The sequence below is a fragment of the Arvicanthis niloticus genome, chromosome 5, assembly GCF_011762505.2.
Source record: "Arvicanthis niloticus isolate mArvNil1 chromosome 5, mArvNil1.pat.X, whole genome shotgun sequence".
Lineage (NCBI taxonomy): Eukaryota > Metazoa > Chordata > Mammalia > Rodentia > Muridae > Arvicanthis > Arvicanthis niloticus.
The window spans coordinates 20,377,882-20,402,198 of record NC_047662.1 but is presented as its reverse complement, the minus strand read 5'-3'; the positions used below and the strand labels follow the sequence as shown (position 1 = coordinate 20,402,198).

Here is a 24,317-nt window from a genome sequence, read left to right as displayed (position 1 = left end):
GTGTAGTGTGTGTGTGTGTGTGTAGTGTGTGTGTGTGTGTGTGTGTGTGTTGTGTTTGTGTGTGTGTGTGTGTGTGTGTGTGTGTGTGTGTAGTAGCAGCTGTGACCTTGAGCAGCTCACCGAGTCTCTCAGGATTGTGACTTCTTCAGTAATGCACATGTATGTTCCGAGGCAGGGAGAGGGGTGATGGCAGAGAGCCTTGGCAGCAATCATCTTCAAAGTCTCTTTTTGCCCAGGCTTGCTCTGACTTGCACACTGATCCCAGAGGACGAATCAGAATGTCCAAACAAAATCACGGGGGCCCAGGACCCGGCCCATGCAGGTGTTTTTGGCTGTAAGGAATAGAAATCTAAACGTTGCTTTAAGCAGGGTGGGTTATAAGTTAGACCTCATAGCCAGGGTAATTCTCTCTGCCTTGCTTCTTGAGTCTGTAAAATTGATCCAGCTACCTCCCTTCTCAGAGAGCTGTGGAGAGGGTTAGATGAAGCAGCGTCTATAAGGGGCTTAGTACAGTGCTAGCTGAGGAAGAGCTGGACCTTGGTGGGCATTATTAGCCAGGAAAGGGCAGCATCTGGGCTGTGGTCACTACAGCAGATATTGTTGGATGGATACACGGTGGGTGCAGTGTCAGTATGTGTTAATCTGGAGACAGGGTCTCATGCATGGCAGGCTTACCTTGAACTCCTAACTCTCCAGACACCACCTCCTTAGTGCTGGGGTTACAGGTGTGTATTGCCACAGCTGTTTTCCGCAGTTCTGGGAATCGAACCCAGGGCTACTTGTATGCTAGAACTGAACCACGCCCTTGTGGTTTGTAGGTTTTGAGGGATCTGAGGACTAGCTCATCACCACCATCTCCTCACCCCACCAGAAGGAAATGAAGGCTACAGTCTGTGGGACTGGGAATGGGAGTGGTTGCTAGCATGTGTAAGGCCCCTGGCTTCCACCCCACCACTGCAGAAAGACAACTGAAAGAACAACCTGTAAACCTTGGCAAAGTAGCAAGCATAAGTAATGCGTATGATTTAGTGAGTAGCTGGCAGGAAGGTCGATTGGTGTGATAAGGATGTCAGGAAGTGGACAGGGTTGCATATGACCTAGAGAAGCAACAAGCGAGGGAGAGACCAACAAGAGGCTATTCTGTGTTCTGCCTTCCAGCCAGCACATTCTGGAACATCTGGCTTTGGTCCAGCTGGTAATGAGATGGGGGCTGGCCAGTCTATATGCTTCCCACCCATCTTGGGACCCCACCACATTGGCTGCACGGATGTGATGGAGGGTCACAGTCTTGAGGTAAGTGTCCCAAGCTCTGCCCCTGCTCTACTCCACCGTGGGGACTTCACCACTACAGGTCCAAGTTTGTAAGTAAGTTCTGGGGCGCTAAGTTACAGATGGGCTGGATTTGGCTATCAGCCCTTAGGCCTGTCTTCCTGACATTTTTTTTTTAAATTCCTCACTCAAACTATTAGAACCTCCCCAGATGACAGAGACTGAGTTCTTTCTCCAGCAAGGAGGAGAGGTGCCTCTGGCTTCAGAGACAGCTCACAGACACTTTCTCCTGTCTTGAGTCTGGGCGTCTGATCCTGGAAAGGTTTTTCATTGCCATCCTGATGTAAGGGAGTGGGCCACAGGCCACTGTCCTGACTCTCTGGCTTGGGTGGGAAGGTGGGGTCTTTGTCTGCAGCCTCCCATTCACTTCTTACCTTCTTGTGAACCTCCTGCCAATTTCTAGGCTTTTCTTTTTCTTTGTTTCCTCCTCCTGTCTATCCTCCTCCTCCTCTTCCTCCTTTTTAACAGTTTTGAGGTTTCCCATGTAGCTCAGGCTGCCCTCCACCTGGAAATGTAGCCAAAACTGACAATAAGCCCCCAATTCCCCCGTCTCCAGGACTCCAGGCATGTGCCACCATGACCCAGCAAGTTCCTTAGGTTTTTGTTCCTGATGGTTGGACTCACCTCTGTTCTGCGAGAGACACCCACTTCCTGGTAACACTTCTCCGCCTCTCTCTCCTGACTAAGCATACTGCTGCCACCTTGTTCAACCTAAGAGCAAAGATCTAATTTCTCCCGGTCACACCAAGCCTAGGTCCACAGTATGGTGCCATTCCAGGATGTAATTGGAAGTGCAACTTGACAGTCGGGAGAACATGAGCCTTCTCATGTGCTAGCAACAAAATTGCTTCTGTTTCTCTGTGCTGGTGTCCAGCCTGGCTGGTACCCAGACTCCTGCTGACCCAAAAGGCCTAAGCTTCTTGGTCCCAGCAGCTGCTCCCTTCTTTTCTCCAGGGGAGCCTCTTCCGACTCTTCTACCCCTGCCAAGCATCAGAGAAGTGCGAACAGCCCCTGTGGATTCCCCGCTATGAGTACTGCATGGGTCTGGCTGACTACCTGAAATATAACAAGCGCTGGGTGGGGTTGCTGTTCAACGTGGGTATCGGTAAGGCTTCCCCAGTCGCCTGGTTATGTCCTTAGGAGAAACCCAGGGAGGCACAGTCACTGTTTAGCTTATACAGTCTGATCCTTGGTTTGGAGATATGGGAGAGAATCGAATGTGTGAGAATCTGGGTCATTGGTTCAAATCCAGGCTTTATAATTTCCTGGCAGTGGGATTTGGGAAGGTCACTTACCCTGCTTGCCTGCCGGCTTTTGTAAAGCTGTGTGTCAGGTACGTGTAGAACTAGAGCCTCTTATGCTGCGGTGTTTGGGACATCAGATGGGACATGGTGCTGGCTGTGGTCCCTAAATCCAGAATGCATTCTTATCCACTCTAGAGACTTTTCCAGTGCTAGGGAGCAAATCCAGGACCTCATACAAGCTAGGTCAGAGCTCTGACACCTATCACTGAACTGCATCCCATTAGCCAAACTCCTCTGCTGCTCGCTCCAGCAGCTGTATCAGACACTCTTGGCTCCCAGGGAGCGTCTGCTCTCCTGCAGCATGCCCGCTGGTCTTGTTCTCCCTATCCCCTCCCAAAGCCCTACCCCAGGAGTTCCTCATGGCCTTGGCATTTCACAGATCTGCCTCAGATTACTTCAGTGCTGCCCCTTTGGGTCTTTTTTTTCCCCTGGTGATTCTGGAGAGGGGAGGACCACATATGCCCATCCCTGACTTTACTCAGGCTGCCTGTGGGATTCGTTAGGGGCAGCCAGAGAGTCTACACCCTGTGTCTCTGCCAGGATCTTGTCGCTTGCCTGTTAGCTGGAACGGCCCCTTTAAGACAAAGGATTCTGGATACCCTTTGATCATCTTGTCCCATGGCCTAGGAGGCTTCAGGTAAGAGCTTTGTGCCTGGACCTTTCCTATCCCTTGCATCATGACCATGTCTTAATGTAGTCTCAAAGGGCTAAATAACATTTATCTGCCTGCCATCTTAATCTCACTGTGCTTCTCGACAGAGCACTGGGCCCTCCTCCCCCAGACCAGGGCTTCCTGAGGTTTCTCACTTGTGACTTGCTTTTGCTTGACATTTTTTGCATGACTGCCCACTATCTAAGTGTATAAAATAGGAATAGAGGTCAAACGTTCATTGGTGAGAAATCACAACGAGATAGATTTTTAGGACTGTGATTTGGGATGCATATCATCTTACTATTCATTAAAACCAAAGGAAATCTGCATACTAACCAGCTGGCTGTGTTACTGTTGTATAAAGAATTGACTCTAAGCTGAACCTTTGATACCGTAGGACCTAGAGTATCTTTTCACAATAGATTAAATTTTGGTTTTTATAATCATCAATGCTGAAAATTCTGCTTTGCATAAACATGTAGCACAAAAACAGCAGGAGTATGTTTAGGGCCATTTCAGAAACTGGAAATTCTGTCTTCATCTCAAGCCAAGATCCATTTAACACTGTGTGTGCGCGCGTGTGTGTGTGTGTATGTGTGTGTGTATGTGTGTGTGTGTGTGTATGTGTGTGTTATGTGTGTGTGTATGTGTGTGTGTGTGTTATGTGTGTGTACGTGGGTGTGTGTATGTGCGTGGGTGTGTGTATGTGTGTGTGTATGTGTGTGTGCGTGTGTGTGTGTGTATGTGTGTGTGTGTGTATGTGTGTATGTATGTGTGTGTGGGTGTATGTGTGTTATGTGTGTGTGTGCGTGGGTGTGTGCATGTGGGTGTAGGTGCTCACAGAGGCCAAAGGTGTCAGATCTGGGGCTGAAATTACAGATGGCTGTGAGCCACTATGTGGGTGCTGGGAATCGAACTCTGGACCTCTGTAAGAGCAGCCTGTGCTCTTAACCACTGAGCAGTCTCTCCAGCCACCCCAGGTGCCAGTCTTTAAAGATACAACATTCTGGGCTGGAGAGATGGCTCAGTGGTTAAGAGCACTGACTGCTCTTCCAGAGGTCATGAGTTCAACTCTCAGCAACCACATGGTGGCTCACAGTCATCTGTAATGGGATTGGATGCTGTCTTCTGGTGTGTCTGCAGAGAGCAACAGTGTACTCATATACATTAAATAAATAATATTAAAAAAAAATACAACATTCTAATACAATCCAATCCAAAAACAGACTAACTTGATACTACATGGCAGAAAAACATGACAAGTCATTGCTGTCTTTATGTAGGCCATTGTATTTTCTTATATAAGCTCGGAGATCTTTGTCAATACAGTAAAAACTCTGCAGTTTGTGACAGTCAGGAGTATCAGATCTGCGTCCAGGTGTTTCTGATAGCCTCTTTGACACAGTATGGCATGAAGGTGTGCGGAGTGCGTGGTGCACACGTGCATGCAGAACCCGAGGCTGCAGAGAAGTTTCCAGATGCAGCTTTGGCCAAGCACTGTGAGAAACAGCTTGGCTTTACCTTGCCTTTGATTTTCAGTTAATTATTTTTGGCCAACTGGGGATGTGCTAGCCTGCACATGTGGCCTGACTTACCTATGGCCCTTGTGTCCTGAGTGAACTAGGAACACTGCCACTCTCTGAGCCTAGATTTCAACACCTGCAGGCTGAGAGATATGGCTTCCACGTGTGGTTTTGAGGTTTCCATTGGATCGGTGCCTACTAGATCCACAGCTCTGTCACGTCTCTCCTTGTTATGTGGAGGGATATGGTGATGGCAGATTTGATAATCTCTTTCACCAGATGTTGGGCAACTGGCTTCAATGTCACAATTCAGTATCTAGGCAAGATGGCTCCCAGGACTTGTTCTGTATGATATAGCTATCTGTAACTTCAGCTCCACATCTGACACCATGGGGTGTTATTTAGCTTATGACAGTACCTGTGCGTGCTCACTTACATTTGGTAGTGCTGGTCACCCATGAATATATATGTCTGGCTTCTATCCCAGAGTGCCACACAGCTCAGAAGCTGCCAACCCTCCATGCTATAGCCATGCCATAGCCAAGGAGATCGCTTTTAAAGCTGGCAGTGTGTAGTGGCTCATGTCGGTCATTCCCGAAGGCAGAAGCTGGAGGGCCATGAGTTTAGGCCAGTGTGTGTTGTGTGGTGATATCTTGTCTCAAAACAAAACAAAACAACCATAAGCCCAAATCCCATTTTGATAGTTTGGTACCTTGGAGTTTGCTTGCTTGCTTCCTTCCTTCCTTCCTTCCTTCCTTCCTTCCTTCCTTCCTTTCTTCTTCCTTCCTTTCTTCTTCCCTCCCTCCCTCCCTCCCTCCCTCCCTCCTTCCCTTCCCTTCCTCCCTTTCTTCCCTCCCTCCCTCTCTCCTTTCAGTGTCAGATCCCTTGGGACTGGAGTAACAAATGGTTTCGAGTCACCCTGTGGATGGCAGGAATCAAACTTGGGTCTCCTGGAAGAACAGATAGTGCTCCTAATCACTGAGCCATCTCTTCAGCCCCCTTAGTGAAACATTTTAATAGCTTTTTAAAACTTAATTCTGCTTTTAAGCTTTTAATGATTGAGCTTACAGGTTTGCGCATTCCCTCCTGAGGGACACCCGTCCTGACCCATCTATGAGGCTGAGTTTTCAAGGAACGTTTGTACTTCCCAGTATTTAACATAATCACAGTGTGTCTTAAAGACGATTTATTCTAGTTTTATTTGTTCTTTTTTGTTTGTTTGTTTGTTTGTTTGTTTTTCAAGACAGAGTTTTTCTGTGTAGCTCTGGCTGTCCTGGAACTCACTCTGTAGACCAGGCTGGCCTCGAACTCAGAAATCCGTATTCTAGTTTTAATTATGTGTGTGTTGTGTATGCATGTGTATATGCATGTGTGTGTGGTGTGTGTATCCTGTGTGTATATGTTCATATGTATGTATGTTTGCAGGTATATGGTATGTGTGTATGTGTGATGTATGTGTGTGTATGTGGTGTATATCATGTGCGTATATATGTATGTATATGTGTGTATATATGTTTGTATGTGTAAGTATGTTCATATGTATGTGTATGTATGTTTGCATGTGTGTGTATGTGTATGTATATGGTGTGTGTGTGGTGCATGTGTGTGTATGTATGTGTATGTGGTGTGGTGTGTATCATGTGGTATGTATATATATGTATGCATGTATGTTTGTATGTGTGTATATGTGTATGTGTGTATATGTGGGGTGTGTGTGTGTGTGCGCGCATGTGTGTATACATGAACATAGGTGCCTGAAGAAGGCTAAAGAGCATCAGATCCCTGGGAGCTGGAGTTGCAGGTGGTTGTGAGCCTCCCACTGTGGTTCCTGGGAACTGAATGTGGGTCCTCTGCAAGAGCAGTACTTTATCAGAGCTTTGGTCACATGTATGATTGTGTTCCGGTGTCTGTCTTCCCTGCTCGACTGTAACCTCAGTGACGACAGGCATCACTCTAGTCTTCTCTGCCCCAGTGCCCAGGACAGTGTCTGGAAGTCACAGTTTCCCAGTAGTTTCTCATCCCCGGAGGAACACAGGGCTGTTTTGCTGGATTCTCGTTCATTCAGCCAACTTCTGGAAGCCCCTGTTGGATGCCGGGCCCTGGCACTAAAGGAAAGTGGGAAATCTGGCCGCACACACATCCAGAAGCCGCTCACCTTAGAGCCGGTATACAGGCAAGCATAGCTAGTGGAGGCTGGGAGCGGAGATTAGGTTTGGAGATAAGGCTGTTGAGGCAAGTGAGCGATTTCTCTGCTGGTTTCTTTTGAGGTAAACCGAGAGCCTGCTTTGAGTAGAAGGGTTCAGAGCCTGTGTGTGCATGCATGTGCACACGTGCCTGCGAGCATGTGTGCATGTGTGTGAATGTGTTAGCCTAACTAGAAGGAAGCTAGGAAGCACTCCCTCGCCACCCATAGCTATGCTGAAGAGAGCTGTGGCACTGCCATGCCATTCCTCAGGGACCAATGTGAGCCAGTAGGAATGTAACCAGGAGTGAAATTCCACGAGAAAAGGGAGGAGGGGAGTGGTGGCCAAAGGTCAGTCCCCCTTTAGCTTCTCTGGCTAATTTCACCTTGCAATCCTTCCCTGGTTCACAGATGAGTGTCCTTCCATCCCAGGAGGGGCATGTGCATGTAGACACCACCTAACTGGCTTCCAGAGTGCCAAGTGCCACTGTTCCCTGTGCTCCCCACACGGCCCACTGAAGCGGGCAGATGGGAGCCACTGGGCCCTGAGCAGCAGGCAGCAGCGTGTCCACTTTACACGATGCACACTGGGAAGGGAACCAGAGCCGTTCATCCTGTTCATTGCCTCTCTGGAAACACGGAAGACATCAAAAGGAGATTTTTACAAACTGGCTTTCCTGTATAAGTTAGAGAAGAGTATTTAACAGAAAGCCCCAAACATTGGCTTCTAACACATGATCAGATTCCTTCCTTGCCTGGGTGTGCTCACAGCCTCCAAGAGGCCTAGACTAGAGAATTCTGACTTCGAATATGGCCTGGACTGCAGAAGAAGAAAACACCACCAACCACCAAACAAAATGCCTTTATTTCTCTCTCAGTTAAAGCAAGCTAGAAGGGCTGGGTGCTGTGGCACCTGCCTTAGCCCTAGCACTGAGAAAGTAGAAGGAGGAAGACCTGGAGTTTACGGGCATCTTCTGCCAAGTATTGAGTTTGAGGCTAGCCTGGGCTACAGAAAACTGCATCAAAACAAAAGAAACAAGGGTGGGAGCCAGGGATAGACTGTTAGGGCTGCCTTTGTAGTTATATGAATGGAACAGGGAACTGGACCTTAAAGTTACCTCCTGACCTAGGATGGCTGCTTTTGTTCCAGCCATTATGTCTGCATCTCATTCATTAGAACTGTTTGCTCCAGCCTAGGCTGTCAGCTCTGTGTGACTCTTAAAAGGCTTAGAATATGGTCCGTCAACGTCTGGCCATGTTTCAGGTGTAAACTATACACCAGAGAGACCAGAGGCTACCCAGGAGTAAAGAGTACAATAATGTTTCATTAATTAAAATTTTAATTATATTTTAAAATTACTTTGGGTTATATAGGTTACAATAGGTTAAATAAGGCATAGTAACTATAATAGGCTGTTATAGCTTAAATAAAATGTACCAGTAATATCAGTAATGTTAATATGCTTTTTCTTACTTTTTAAGAAAATATTAAAAATAGTTTTTTAGTTGTGTATATGCATGGGTGTATGTGCACATGTGTGCAAGTGCCCACTGAGGCCAGAAGAGGGCACCAGATCCCTTGGAACTGGAGTTCTGGGCAGTTGGAGCAGCAAGTGCTTTAACAGCTGAGCGACTGCTTCAGCTCTGTTTCTTCTTTCTTGTTTTGAGATAAGATCTTGATGCATAGACAAGGCTGGCCCTGAACTCCTGATCCCACCTTCATGTCCAAAGTGCTAGGATAACACGTATGGACTAGCATACCTGGCCTGCTTGCCTGCCTGCCTGCCTGCCTGCCTGCCTTCCTTCTTTTTTTTTTTTTTTTTTTTTTTTGACAGGAATTGATGTAGCCCAAGCTAGCTTTATACTTACTATTTGCACTTACTGTGTAACTAAGGATAACTTGGAACCCCTGATATTCCTGCTTCTGTCTTTCAAGTTCTGGGATTATAATTACATGCTACCACAGCTGGCTAAAAACCTCCTTTGCTTTGTTTTTGGCCCCAGTGGGAATTGAACCCTTCGCCTTGTGGGTGCCATAGGCAGGTAGGTGTCCTACCTCTGAGCTACAGCCCCTTCCTCTCTCTCTCTCTCTCTCTCTCTCTCTCTCTCTCTCTCTCTCCCTCTCCCTCTCCCTCTCCCTCTCCCTCTCTCTCTCTCTCTCTCTGTGTGTGTGTGTGTGTGTGTGTGTGTGTGTGTGTGTGTGTGTTTCCTTGCATGCATGTCTGTATATCATATGCATACAATGCCTGTTGAGGCCAGAACAGGGTACTGGATCCCCTGCAACTACTGTTACACATAGTTGTGAGCCACTGTGTGGTTGCTGGGAGTCAAGTCTGGGCCCTTCAGAAGAGCAGCCAGTGCTCTTAACTGCTGAGCCAGCTCTCCAGCTACCTCAGTGTTCCTTTTAAACTTTTTTTTTAAAAAACACAACTACTTGAAAACTTCAAATTACTTTGACTGGTATGTATGTGTATTTAAAATTTATTACTATCATATGTGGTACCTGTGGACTCATTTGTGGAAAGCAGAAAATAACTTTGCCAAGTAAATTCTGTCCCTCCACCGAGTATGTGCATTCTGGGGATCAGATGTGGGTTGCTAGACTGACGAGGCAAGCGCCTCTACAGAGGAGCCGTCTTGCCAACCCCTGTGTGGTTTTAAAACATATTATGCTGAGTGTTGTTCAGCATATGGTGAGTTCAAGGCCAGCCTGGACTACAATCATAGAGTCTCAGGCCAACCAGGGTTATGTACTGAGACCCTGCTCGGGGGATTAAGTGCTTGGTATACAAGCGTAAGACTGACTTGAGTTTAATCAGCAAAGCCCATGTACAATCAGGCTATGGCCACACACGCCTGTAATCCCAATTCAGGAGTGAGTGAGTCAGGAAGGTCCTGGGATCTCTCTGGCCAGCTAGTCTCACAGAATTGATGTGTTCCATGTTCAGTGAGAAACCCTGTCTCGAAAATAATAATGAGAAGAGGCCAGATGGTGGTGGTGGTGCACACCTTTACTCCCAGTACTTGGGAGGCAGAGACAGGTGGAGCTCTGTGAATTTGAAGCCAGCCTTGTCTACAAATTGAGTCTAGGACAGCCAGGGCTACACAGAGAAGCCCTCTCTCAAAAAACAAAGCAACGATAACAATAATAATGAAAATAAGAAGAAAGCAGAAAATGATTGAAAAAGACACCTGAAAGTAGTGTGTGTGCATGCACACACACACACACACACACACACACACACACACACACACACACACGAATAGTCAGATTGTCTGGGGTTGGGGTGTGCTAGTACATGGAGTGGAGAGGCTCAGTTTGAAGCCTGTCTTGTAAACACACTGTGGAGGACGTCAGATCCCTGCTGAGACGAGACCAGCACTATCTGGGGAAGGTACCTGAGGAGGGCCACCCATGATGCCTACCCAGCCAGTGTTTTGAGGTGGCCACTACCGGAGTGTGGGTGACACTGGGCCATGTATTTGACCTATGCTCCTCTTGACTCTCCAGGGCGGTATACTCGGCCTTCTGCATGGAGCTGGCCTCCCGTGGCTTTGTGGTTGCTGCCGTGGAGCACAGGTGAGGGCCGGAACCCATGAGCTGTGCAGCTGGATACCTGTGGTGAGCTAGGTATAAGCCAGTTGCCTATCAATGTGTCCTTTCTTTCTTTCTTTCTTTCTTTCTTTCTTTCTTTCTTTCTCTCTCTCTCTCTCTCTCTTCCTTCCTTCCTTCCTTCCTTTCTTTCTTTCTTTCTTTCTCTCTCTCTCTTTCTTTCTTCCTCTCCCCCTTTTGTTTAGTTTAATCATGCCAGGGCTTCAGACCCACACACTAGGCAAGCACTGTATCGCTGAGCTACATCCCTAGACTGATGTATTATTACTAATGACCAGGCAAAACCGTTATTATACCCATTTAAAAGGGTAGAACAACAGGGCTCAAAGATGTCCATTAGCTGCCTGAAGATGACACAGCTGACTCTGGGCTCAAACCCAGGCTGTCCTCGACCCATGTTTATTCTGCTCTCCTTTGTGTGCCCCTGATCTTACTTACCAGCCAAGTGGAGAGCCCACGTGTCATGGTTGGAAGGGAGGCATGGGCACAGGAGAGAAATACTCTCACCATCGTCTTCTTTTTTTCCTCTCCGATGGCATACATGTGGTTCAGGGACCAGTCAGCTTCAGCCACCTACATCTGCAAGCAGACCTCACAAGAGAGCTCGCCCACTGAGTCTCTGGAGGAGGAATGGATCCCTTTCCGTCACATCAAGGAAGGGGAGAAGGAATTCCATGTGAGGAATCCCCAGGTAGGCTGGTACCAGGTGGCATCGTCACACACTGCAGAGCAGAGATTTTAGCTCTTAGCTCTAGGGATTGCAAGCCAAGATCAGGCGGACATATTGCTTTAGGCCTCTGGTCCCAGATGATGCGAGGGGGAGGGGTGTTAGCATCCCATAATCCCTTTTCAGGGTAGCTCTTCAATAACTTAGACTTCTCACCGGGTCCCACCCTTAAAGACTCCATCTTCCAATGACATCCTCATAGGTACCAGTTCATCCCTGTCTCTGCCAGGGCTCCCGTCTGCAGGTTGGCTTACTTTCTGAGCCCCTGCCAGCCCTGACTTTGCAGATGTTTGGCTCATTAGCAGAGAACAAGGCTCCCGGTGTTGTTCCCCAGTCCTCCATCCCAGAGCGAAGTTCACATTGAAAAATCCTAGTAAAGGATTCCTAGCCTGGGGAGGAGAGGCAAAATGAAAATCCCCACCAAGAAATCCATTGTCAGATTGTTAGGGGAAGGGTGGGTTAGAGGCCCGTGGGAGAAAAGGAGGAGACAAAGGCGACAGCCTGTGTTTTAAATGGACAAGTTGAACCAAACCAGCCTGAGGACAAGTATACTCTTCATTTCTTCTGGTGGAAAATTCTCTCATGTGCATCCTCTCATCTGGCCATCCTTGGGGCCTGGCAGGTAGGCACGACGTAGAATCTGAATTCTTGGGTCCACTCACTATGCTGTCCTGAGAACCGATGTGGTTTGCGAGAGGCCTGCAGTGTTTGCTGAGACACAGTGGCCAGACTCCCTCTCCCATTGCATTCGGCCTGGGCTCCTGGGGGGGCGGGGGGGGGCGGGGCTGAAGTCCTCACTGTGTGGTTGTAGGACACTCCTGCAGACTGGCTCTGTTGCAGGTGCACCAGCGGGTGAGAGAGTGTACGCGTGTGCTTCGGATCCTTCAGGACGCCTCTGCGGGGAAGACTGTCGTCAATGTCTTTCCAGGAGGACTGGATCTGACGACCTTGAAGGTAATACAACGGTTGGGATGACCCAGAGCTACACATTCCTCACAGCCTCGATGGCTCACACAGCTGGTGGGAGCACAGGCTGACCTCAGGCCAGCATAGTGAGATCCAAGGTCTCGGACCTGTGGGCTCTGCGTCTATTCTGTCTATGGGCTCGGTTTCCTTGTGCATATGCAGCCTTCATCCTCACCAGATTCCAGGCAAGAAAGATAGTTGGCTAGAAATGCAGGCCTGTGCCTGAACACCTCCAGAATCAAACAGAAAACGGTATCTTAGCTTCTAGGCTGTGGCCTTGTGTGGTTTACACAGTCCACACGGACCACTCACTGTGTCAGAGAGAGAATATTTGGGTCTGTCTGCCTAGGCTGTGACTGGTCAAAGGAGGTGGAACACCAGAACTGAGGGCCCCACTGTGCCACATGGGTAGAGGAGAGTTCCTTCCCAAAGTCAGGTTGTTAAGGAGAAGTGACCCACTGCAGGCCAGTAGCCAAGAAGGCTTCTGAAGGAGTCCCAAGACCCCTTCTAGAAGGCATGCCACTGTCCTGGCTGGGGACTTGGAGACAGGGAGGCACAGTATCTACCTTGCAGTGCCTAATCTTTTTCCTTTTTCTCCCCGATCTTTCTTTTCTTTACCCTCTAATGTGAAAACAAAATGTAGTAGCCTTTTATTGTTCAAACACTGAACACACACACACACTCGGAAACAGACAGACAGACAGATATACTGTGTTTTTTCATGCTAATTAATTTGTTTGTTTGAGATAGGGTCTTGATTCATAGCCCAGGCTAGCTCAAAACTCATTATGTAGCTGAGACTGACCTTGAATGCATGGCAATCTTCCTGCCTCAGTCTCTTGAGTCCTAAAGTTACAGATGTGAGGTATCACCCCTAGCTAGTTAATGGTTTCCATGTTTTTATTTCTTGTTTTGTCTTTTTAAGATAGGGTCGTGTACATTCTAAGCTGGCTTCAAACTTACTGTGTAGCTGAGACTGGACTTGAGCTCCTGGTCCTCTGAAGTACTGGGATTTCAAGTGTGCACAGTAATATACTGCTTATGGGTTATTTTTAATGCTCGTGTAATATTCAACCAGGTGAATAAGAATTCTGCTGTGGGAAGGGCTCCCCACATAAACTCATGAAGTCCGTATGTCTGTACATCTATTGAAGACAGGCATGTACAGGCTAAAGACCTACAAACTGCATTCTGTTAAGAAAGTGGTGGAGGAGCCAGAGAGATAGCTTACGGGTAAGAGGCCAGAGCTATGGAATCCCCTGGAGCTAGAGTTACAGGCAGTATGCTTGGATGTTGGAAGTCAATCCCCAGTCTTCTGCAGGAGCAGCTAAGTGCTTTTTGTTTGTTTGTTTGTTTTTTGTTTTTTCGAGACAGAGGTTTCTCTCTGTGTAGCCCTGGCTGTCCTGGAACTCAGAAATCCGCCTGCCTCTGCCTCCCAAGTGCTGGGATTAAAGGCGTGCGCCACCAATGCCCGGCAGCTAAGTGCTCTTAACCATATAACTATCTCACCAGCTCTGGAAGTTAGACTTTTGTTCACGCTGTTAGATAAGACCCGGTCACCTGGAACTGCAGAGAGATGGTCTAGCTGCGTGACTAGGGACAGATTTGGTGAGCAGCCAGCTGTCTATTTCCGAGTGATGTCAAGTGTAGCCATTGGGAAGGACGAGGCAGCAGCTTCTTCTGTACTAATGCTGCTATGCAGAGACACCGGCTGGAGGAGCGCCTGCGCGGAGAGTGATAAGTGCGCATGCGTGCACGGTCACGTTTTCTTGTCTATGCAACCTCGAACTCTGCAAGGACACTGAAGAAACTGTTGCTGGTTAGGGGCAGGCAGAAGGCAGCCGGTGGAAAGGAAACCATAGTGGGAGTCTTCTTTACAGAGCTGATTTTGGAGGCATACAAATACCGTCACTTTAAAAAGCTAAGGAGCCCATCTGCTTCTCCCAGCCAAGGGGGAAGATGGACACACACCCCGGGCTAGAAGCTGAAGAGAGTGAGGCTTCTGAACAGAGCCTGGCGCACAAAGCCTGCAGAGATCTCCCCAGCCCCTTAGCAGGCTTCGGTGGAGGCTTTTTATAAAACCATGCCCTGAAGGCTTCTGGGAACAACCAGAAATAGACACTTAGAGAGCAGAGAGAGCGCAGAAAATCTCCCCTGGGCTGCAGATACAAATCAGGACAGATCCACAGAGGAGGAAGAACCTGAGCTGCGTTCTGCACAAGCAGTCGTTGCTCTAGGGCAAAATGGAGGGCACCGGCAGTTCGTGTGCCCCTCCTGTGTTCTCTGAGGTATCCTTGAGGACTAGCGTGTGAGCAGGAGCTGCAGAACGGCAGTTCTCAACCTTCCTAATGCTTCGACCCTTTAATCCAGTTCCTCGTGTTGTGCTGACCTCCGGCCGTAAAGTTATTTCATTGCTACTTCATAACTGTAATTTTGCTACTGTGATGAATCATAATATACATATTTTGGGAGGTAGAGGGTTGTCTAAGAGGTCACCACCTTGAGGCTGAGAACTGCTGTCCTAGAGGCTGAGAGGGACTGCTTCCCAGCCGGCTTTCAGATGAGCTGGTGAAGCCTGGCTGTTCTGACCGTCTGGGTACTCCTCTCCTCAGGGAGTATCGGGAGCAAAAGGATTATGAAACCAGGGAGGCTACAAAGCCATGGTGGTGTCTCAGGACTTTAATCCCAGCACTCAGGCAGAGGGAGGGATTCTGTGAGTTTGAGGCCAGTATGATCTACAGAGTGGGTTCCAGGCTGGCCAGGGGTTCATAGTGACTCTGTCTCAAAACAAAGCAAAACCAGAAAGTGTCCAGATGAAAAGCACAGTCCTGTGGAGGCTGTTTACCCTGAAGATTGGCTCTCCAGGGCAGAGGTCTTTTCTTTTTTCCTTCTCTTTATCCTAGTGGGTGTCAAATCCAGAGCCTTTTGGTGCCAGACATGCTCTCTGCTGCCACTGATTTGCACCCCAGAGATTCCTTTATTTTTTAATAATTTATTTATTTTTATTTTATTTTATTTATGTGCACTGGCGTGAAGGTGTCCGATTGCCTGGAGTTGGAGTTACAGACAATTGTGAGCTGTTAGCGTGGGTGCTGGGAATTAAACCTGAGCCTGTGGAAAAGCAGTCAGTGCTCTAAGCCTCTGAGCCATTCCCCCCCAACCCCAGCCACTGTCTCACTGTGTAGCCCAGGCCAGGCTTGAACTTGTCTTCATTCTGCCTCAGAATCAAGCTAGTTGGTGTGGCACCTTATCTGGCCAGAGCCTCAGATGGGACAGCTTTGGTTTGCATCCGGCCTCACTGTTGCCTGTGAGTGTCTGGTTCAGCTAAGCTCTTGCTTTCCTCAGGGCGGCATCGACGTGGGCCGAGTGGCTGTGATGGGACACTCCTTTGGAGGAGCTACGGCTGTCCTTGCCTTGACCCAGGAGGTCCAGTTTCGGTGAGTGCCGGTGATGCTGTGGTCCTCAAGCTTCACACCCCATTCATTCATTCATTCATTCAGCAGGGATGTGCAACACGAGGGTTCAGTTCTGGGTACTGTTTGATGGGCTGGGCATTCAGTGGTGATGAGCAGAACTGATCTGACTTTGAGAGATTAGGTTCTGGGTGAGGAAAGCAGCATCTTGTGTGTGAGAGATTTTCTACTTTCAAAGTCTCTCAGTCTCCCTCCAGCCCTGCCTTGCTCTGCTGCCCTGCCTCGCTCTGCTGTGCTGGGATGTATGGTCTTTCTCACTGATCCCTTTGAGCAGAGAGCTAAGCCCATAGTCGTCACTCAGTAGTGAACGAACCAGTGATTAAATGAATGAGGTGACATTCTGCAGAACTAGAGTGCGTCACCTGAGGGTTGGTCCAGAGGAGGCAATCTGACCCTTGCTGTGAGGGAGTGTATATTCTAGAAGGCTCTTTGGGGACAAGTAAAAGGGATTCCTATGTAATATCATAGTAAGAGGGTGAGGGTCTCAGCACCCAACTCCTGGCTTGCTGAATCATTAGCCCATTGGTGAGAAGAGTCCCATTCCAACCCCCTCCACTGTAACTAGTCTTGCCTGGGTTTCTTAGTGACGGCTCCTCAATGTCTGCCTGATCCCAGGTGTGCTATAGCCTTGGATGCTTGGATGTTCCCTCTGGAACGGGACTTTTACCCCAAAGCCCGGGGTCCTGTGTTCTTTATCAACGTCGAGAAATTCCAGACAGTGGACACTGTCAACTTGATGAAGAAGATATGTGCCCAGCATGAACAGTCCAGGATTGTGACTGTCCTGTAAGTGTCCCCCAAAGGCACCACCCCAGTGTCCTGTTCATTTTTCAGTTAGCTAGGACTCTCTGCATTTCTTCTAGGTTATCCAGAACTTTTTATATATCATAGAACATCTGGATATTGCCAGAATCCCCACATCGTAATTCCTGTAGCATTTCATATGTCTCTCTTTGCTGCCCAGCTCCTCCTACAGAGATTTTTTCAACAATCTGTGTGGCTGCATGATAGGATTTACTTAGAACTTTCTGGAAAGTGCACCGGTGCATTGGGTCTGGATGGAGTCCAGACGGCTCTAGCCTCCTATGGGACTTTTACTGGTTTTTGAAGACTATAGATTTAGAAGATTTGACAATTTGAGGGGATTTGTAGAATTTCCATGGATATCTGGCCCACAGAGGTCATAAAAGCCATTCATGCAAGCTGAGCTGGGTGATCCATGTTTGTAATCTTAGCACATAGGCAGCTGAGGCAGGGGGATGGAAAGTTCAAGGGAAACCTGGACATTAACGTGAGATCCGAACCAAATAAAACTCTTAGATGCTGGCCAAGTAAGGCATATTCTCTTTACCTGGCACTACCCTGTGGTTGGCTTTCTGTGGGAGCTGCTTTTTCAGAGCTTGGCCAGGTGGGAGGTGTGTGGAATTCAGGCAGGCCTGAAACCTCCCTGACCTGTGCCTGCCTCATCCAAGCCAGACAGCAGACATGCACCAGTGCGTGTGACTGCCTGCTCGTCATGCACCCAGGAACCATCAGGCAGCTGAACTGTATGCCATGCCAAGCCCCTGAGTGCCAGTTACTGTAAGCATTGGCTTCAGTAGCTTCCTCTCTTCCCCACCATGGCCCAGCCCCTCCTCTTTCATTTTGCTTCATAGCATTGGAGGGACCGGACTGCAGGACCAGTCAGACCCAGCCACTTGTAGTCTGGAGAGAAGGGACAGGGCACACAAAGTGAACCTAACTACAGCCAATATATTCTATGAATATGGTGGCACATACCTTTAATCCCAGTATTTAGGAGGCAGATGTAGGTGGATCTCTATGAGTTCAAGGCCAGCTTGGTCTACATAGTGAGTTTCACGATAGCCAGAGCTACATAGTGAGACCCTGTCTCAACTCCTCCCCCCCCCCCAACTTTTTAGCTGTATTAATTTTATTATTTTCTTCATATGAATTTTTCCCACAGGTATATGCCTGCTATCCATGGAGGCCAGGAGAGGGTGTTGGATTCTTTTTTTGTTTGTTTGAGTATCAAGACATTCTGTCTCTGTGTAATAGTCCTGACTGTCCCGGAACTCACTTTGTAGACCAGGCTAGCCTCTAACTCACAGAGCTCTACCTGCCTCTGCCTCCTGAGTGCAGATGTTGAGTTCTTAAACCTGGAGACTTGGGAGCCACTCATTATGTGCGTGCTGGGACTAGAACCTGCATCCTCTGCTAGAACAAGGGATTTTAAGTGCTGAGCCAGCTCATTCATATATATGTATATATATTTAAATCTAGTTCTGAATATTCAAAAAGCCAATATATTTATTATTATATACACATTTTTCATGTGGCTTAAAGAATACATTTTGAAAATCAGTTTGGGGCTGCCAAAATGGGCCAGCAGGTAAAGGCACCTACCATGAAGCCCGAGTGTGGAGTTCTGTTCCTGAGCACAGTAAATGAATGGATCTAACTTTTAAAAATCTGTTTTTCTACACAGTAGATGGGTGTTTTAGCATCTATATTTTTCCATACCACATTCCTTTGAGTTACGAGAGTTTAGCTCAGTGGGAATCCACAAGGATTTCACGTATGAATTACATGTATTTAGAGGGTCAGGGATGTAATGTAATGGCGGGATCCCTGCCTAGCATATAAGGTTAAAGGTTCTGTGGGCCTTGGGGTCTCTGGGTAAAAACCATGGCATAATAGGAGCAGTAGGTGCCAGGAAGCTCCCCTCCCTCTAACAAGCTCACTCTCCTTCCCTGTATTGTCAGCCATGGCAATCTAGGCATTGAGCCTGTTTTATAGCCAGGCCCACCTCAGTTCAAATCCTAGTGCTATCTGTTGTCTCTTGTTTCCTCCTCAGATTCTATCTCAGGGGCAAATACTTCCCGGACAAAGTCCGCTGGCCGAGTTACATTGACACAGAGTCAGCACTTTGAACACAGTAGGTGCTTGGCGCTTGGCGCCTGGGCTTAACCTCTACCCGCCCATGGGCGGTTTCTCTTTCTCTTTAGAGGCGCTATTCATCGGAGTCAAACTGACTTTGCTTTTGTGACCGGCAACCTGATTGCTAAATTCTTTTCCAGCAACACTCGGGGGACCTTGGACCCTTATGAAGGTCAGGAGGTCATGGTGCGGGCCATGTTGGCCTTCCTGCAGAAGCACCTTGGTAAGGAGACAAGTGGGGCTGGTGGAGCACACGTGGGGTCCTTTGGGTCTCTTGCAGCACCCTGCTCTGCCCTAACATGACCAAGTCTCAGGAGTATCATGGCAAATGGAAGGCTGGCTGAAAGAGTGGTCAGCACAGCAGCCCAGAAAAATCCTTTCCTGAAGGTTTGGCCCTCTAGGCCCTAACTTACTAGGTAAATGACCTGACCTGATCATCTAACCTTTCTGATTCCCAGCTTCCTCACTGTGAGAATACACTCACTTCTCTTTACTCCACCACCTGGGTCTTCAAACTTACCACCTACTTTGGGTGTTTGTGGAAATAATTGGCCAAAATGTATGGGTGTTTTTTGTTTTTTGTTTTTTTAAAGAAACCAGACATGGAAAGATGTGACTGATATCATAAGTCACAGACCAGGTAGATGCAGAGCCTTTTGAGGTGTCTGATGTCACCTCTACCCAGAGAAGGTGTCTTCTCCGATGGACAAGAAAATTGGCTCCCCCACTGGGACTTTGGATGCTAGAAGTGGGGCTGGTGAGATGTCTCCATGGGGAAACGGTGCTTGTGGTGCAAACCTGAGGACCCATGTTCAATCCCTGGAACCCACATAAAGGCAGAGGAGAGAAGGGGGCCCACAGGGCTGTCCTCAGACCCACACACACTCTCTGGCGTGTGCCCATGTGCGCGCACACACAAATACTGCAAAAAGGAGTTGATGATCTAATTCAACTTCCTTCCTTCTTTTCTTTTCTTTCTTTCTTTCTTTCTTTCTTTCTTTCTTTCTTTCTTTCTTTTTTTTTCAAGACAGAGTTTCTCTATGTAGTCCTAGCTGTCCCGGAACTAGCCATGTAGACCAGGCTGTCCTAGAACTCACAGAGATCCCCTTGCATTTGCCTCCCAAGTGCTGGGGTTAAAGGTGTATGCTACCACTGCCATATGATTATTTCTTAACACCAGATTCCCAAGAGAGATACTTGTGTCAGCTTATCTTTGCCTACCAAAACACATTGTTGGTCACTGTTCAGCCCCAGCCTGGAGCTTTTGTGGTTACATGTCCCTTTCAATGAAGTCAGCATGAAGGAGGAAGTACTGTGACCCTTGTGAAGCTGGCCCCTCACAAGTCACTTTCATCAGGAGTCAGCCAGGCTTGCCTGCAATGCTAAGGTTTGACCTCTAACCTGACGGCAAGATCAGATACCTCACTTCCCCAAAACACATGTGTGCACATGTGCGGACACACACACACACACACATACACACGCACACACATGAGTACACACATACACAAACACACACACATATGAGTATGCATGCACACACACATGTCATGCACACACATGGATGCATGCACACAACACAGTAGCTCTGGTTGTCACTCGAGCTGACCAGAGAAGTCTCAGGTAGCACATAGCAGCTCCTTAGGTATCTGTGGTCACTTCTAATGTCCTCTGTTCATTAAGCGATGTCCATGAGACCTGCAGTTTCTCTTCAATGTGCATGTGGTTTATTAGTGTCTTCCTTAGGGTACAATTTGTCAGGGCCTCTTTTAAAGAGGGGAGCCCTGGCTGGAACACGGTACTAGACATGGTCTGAGCAGCTCCTGGTCCAGTAGGACTCCCCTCTCTGTGCTCTGGACATGGCTCTTCCCCCTGGATAACCCAGTACACTCACATTTCCCACAATGCGTGCAACCCGTTTGGTTTGGATTGTGCTTATGTTTAAGATAGGCGTGTCCTATTAAGAATGCACTAATGCTTTGAGCCAGATTGACAATTTTTGTTTATATCTCATTTCACCTTGTAAATCATGAGCAAAGAGCTGTTCTGACCTAAGTTTAGAGATTTGTAGGGGGCTCACAGAGACATGCCTTTTCTCCTGACCGGAAGGGATGGGCCTGTTCTCTGCTCCTCAGCCCATACCTCCTGGTTCCCCTGGGCACATAGGAGCCCAAGATTAAGGATGACAGGGGATACCAGGAGTGGTGGCACACGCCTTTAATCCCACCACTTGGGAGGCAGAAGTAGGCAGGTGATTTGAGGCCTGTCTGATCTACATAGAGAGTTCTAGGCCAGCCAAGGCTAAGTAAGACTGTAAGTAGTAAGACTTTTTAAAAAAAAAAAAAAAAAAAGGTCGAGGTGACAGATGAGTCCACAGTGGTATGACCCTTTGGTAGCAGAGACAGCCAAGGGGAGCTACCAGCTGAGGAGCAGGTGGAAGGCAGCAGTCATGACTGTAGGAATTTTGCTGATGATTCTGTCGCTTATGTTAAGGGCACTGAAGCCACCAGGACTTGTCACGCTCAGTACCCTGGATACATTATGTATCATGTCTGATTCTGAAGTTCCAATAGTTGCGTTTTTTAAAGATGAATATACTAAAGCTTAGAAAATTTCTGTAACCTCTATTTTTTCAAGGTTATCTGATTATGGTGTTACGCAATGCCAGCACGTAGCCTGGCTCTCTAGCTCCATGGCCCATGCCCGGTTATTGGTGTGCTGAGGTGTCGTGATGTACGGCAGTGTCTTCAGTTCCCAGCACCCCATGACTGTCTGCAGCTCTAGTTCCAGGGGATCTGATACGTGCAGGCAGAGCACCAATGCACATTAAATAGATAGATAAATAAATAAATAAATACATAACCTCATAGTGCCTTGTCACACGGAGAACTAAAATGGGCCAGAGGTGGCTCAGTAGCGTCTCTCAACTCCTGGCTAACTCTCCAGAGCACAGCGCAGCTTCCTTCCCAGTGCTTCCCTGCTTCCCCTGCTTCCATCCTGCTGACTACCCACCTTTCTGTGGAAGAGCTCACACCTCCCCACGGCTCCAGCACCTCGCCCCTCAGTCTGTCTCTCACTGAATGGCTCTGCCTCCCACTTCTCTCAAATGGAAGCCACAATGCTTCCACAGCCTCCCCAGGCTTGTCTGGGTAGTCCCAACTGTCCTGACTCCTGGATCTCCCTCCTCAGCTGCCCGAGAGGCCACCATAGCCAGTCCTTATAATGTCCCAGATGCTTTTCTCTCTAGTGAGCCCCACTGGCTCACGGGAACTACTCAGGCCCCGACTTTACAGTGGTTTGCCTAATCCTCCTTCCTGTTTGTGCCTATCCAGATCTGAAGGAAGACTATGACCAATGGAGTAACTACATCGAAGGCGTCGGACCATCCCTCATCCAAGGGGCCCCCCACTATCTGTCCAGTCTATAGGTTGCTTGAGCTGAGCTTCCACTTAGAAGCTGCCCAAGGATACTTGTAACCTAGCAGCAGGACCCTGTTTCCCAGATGGAGAAGATGTAATCAGAGAGCTGACTGGGCAGCTGGATACTTTGCTCTTGGGATTGTTGATTGTGGATGGATCACTGGCTGATTGGGAAGTTGATTTTTTTTTTTTTTTAAATCAAGGACTCAGACCCAGACTGGCTCTGAACTTATTACGTAATAAGGATGACCTTTCTGAATGACAGGCATTACCACTGTGCCTGCCTTGTACTCAGTGCTGGGGGTCAGACCTGATGTGAACCACTGTCCTGACTTGAGTTAAAGACTATGCAATACTTATGTCCTGAGGACCCGTTCTCAGTAACGGTGGTCCCCACCTCTGTCCCAGGGTTGTTGGCCTTAAGTAAGAACAGTGTCGACCTGCTCAGCTGAGCTGTCTCTTGGCTTGGACCATTTCTACTGTTCTGGCAGTGCAGTTCACCATGTGGAATCCATACCAATAGGTGCCACGCCCTCTGTGCCACCATAGCCGGTCTTTTTGGTGTCCAGACAGGCATCTCAAGGAAAACCCACTGGATCCGTGGTATCTACTTTGGACAGACTTTACAGTGGTTTGCCTGTAAAGGTTAGGCAGACCACCATATTAACTGACCACATCCCCTACTTTTGGCAAGCTAACTTTCTTAGGATGAACCAAGAGAGTAAGTCATAGGGTGGGACTGGCTGAGCTCCCGGCCCCAGGTGGAGCCCCATGGAGCATGGATATGACAACTTGACTGGGTGAGCCCACTCCCTCACCTTGGGCAATTGTTGCCTAATGAAGCCAAAGGCCAGAGGGAAACCTTAGGGCTTCCAGCCCTGCCTGGAGCTCTCCACCTGCCCCACCCCCCTCCCCAGGGCAGTCTTCCCACCATATGAAATACAGTAATGGACACTTTATACTGTCATGCTTAGGAGCCCACGTGGAGCAAACAGTATTGTCCTCAGAACACAGACACCAAGGAGCCTCTCAGAAGCTCAGTGTCTTTGAGGTTTCACAAGTATATCTTGTCAGGAAACATCCTGAGTAGGTTGGGTTGGGCTTGAACACACCAGGAACGTTCCTAGGGAGGTCTGAGGTCAGCTTCGTCTTGCCTTTTACTCCAAACCTGGGGGGTGCTTTAGTTTTGCTTTGTTTTTGTTTTTGTTTTCTTTCTTTCTTTCTTTTTTTTTTTTTTGCCATCCCCCAATTTAAGTCAAGAAATGGATCCAGTCTGTTTCATCCTGTTTCATTGAATATTGATGCTTATGTTGGCCTAATGGCGTGCTGGAATATTGTCTGTCTAATCGACATTAGAGCAAGTTGGAGAACCATCTGCAAGTGACTTTTCTGATTTCCTTTGTTTGCTAATCACGTGTGCCCACATGGAAAAAACGAAGTCTTCCCAGAGTTCCAAGCTCAGTGGGAAGGCCTGCCTAGGACTGTCTCTCTGCCATACAAGATATGTCACCTGAGTCCAAAGAGGGAAGAACCCGGGAGGGACAAGTGCAGAACAAAAATGTATCGGCACAGTAGTCCAAGGTCAGGGCCACCAAAGCAATCCAGAGAGACCGAGCACACACCAGGAGGCTCCTCAGGCACCGCTCTGCAGCTGCACAGCTGGGCTGGAGTCCTGGCTTCGCCACTGCATAAACTGGAGCAAATTCTGTTGTCTCCCCACCTCGGTTTCTACATATGTAAAATGAGGGCCTGTGTTACGAATGGGTGGAATGATTGAGTGGGGGGTTGGGTAACCCCTGGGTTACGAAGTGTGCATTTCCCACGGCCCACACATGTGCTTTCTGATTGTTCATATGTTAAATGTTTCCTAGTCAGCATGGTCCATATGATCTCTACCCTTCAAGATTTGTCGAAACTTGATTGTTGGCCCACTCACTGTATGATTAAAAAGTCTATCTAGTCTGAAGTCACTGGCTGACTTTCTTCTTCCGTAACCAATGGAATGCCAAGAGAGCACATCCTGGTTTAAAATAGGATCCTCTAGCCCCCCACACAGGGACCCCCCCAGGTCCCCACAGAAGATGCTACCTTTGGGCTGGCCCTGGAAGCCCAAGCACCTGTGAACTCACTTTTACCTAAGACCCCAAAATAATACAGATGCGAAGCTGTGACAAGTCCAGGACCTCCTG

General features: G+C 48.2%; 1 protein-coding gene across 6 annotated transcripts in view; it reads left to right on the top strand.

The window, feature by feature from the left end:
• Positions 1 to 24,094, top strand: part of Pafah2 (platelet activating factor acetylhydrolase 2) — a 29,190-nt gene extending 5,096 nt beyond the window's left edge. For 3 of the 6 annotated variants that reach the window (XM_034503814.2, XM_076933998.1, XM_076933996.1), the window contains 10 exons: positions 1,159 to 1,293; positions 2,284 to 2,434; positions 3,174 to 3,270; positions 10,502 to 10,570; positions 11,156 to 11,294; positions 12,171 to 12,284; positions 15,642 to 15,733; positions 16,385 to 16,555; positions 18,778 to 18,932; positions 22,042 to 24,094. In XM_034503814.2, the coding sequence (XP_034359705.2) occupies positions 1,159 to 1,293; positions 2,284 to 2,434; positions 3,174 to 3,270; positions 10,502 to 10,570; positions 11,156 to 11,294; positions 12,171 to 12,284; positions 15,642 to 15,733; positions 16,385 to 16,555; positions 18,778 to 18,932; positions 22,042 to 22,136 (1,218 nt within the window). In that variant the 3' untranslated portion in view covers positions 22,137 to 24,094. Of the gene's footprint in view, positions 1 to 1,158; positions 1,294 to 2,283; positions 2,435 to 3,173; positions 3,271 to 8,994; positions 9,034 to 10,501; positions 10,571 to 11,155; positions 11,295 to 12,170; positions 12,285 to 15,641; positions 15,734 to 16,384; positions 16,556 to 18,777; positions 18,933 to 22,041 lie in introns of those variants that run through there. The other 3 variants (XM_076933997.1, XM_034503815.2, XM_076934000.1) reach the window with 3 other exon arrangements.
• Positions 24,095 to 24,317: the final 223 nt, after the last annotated feature.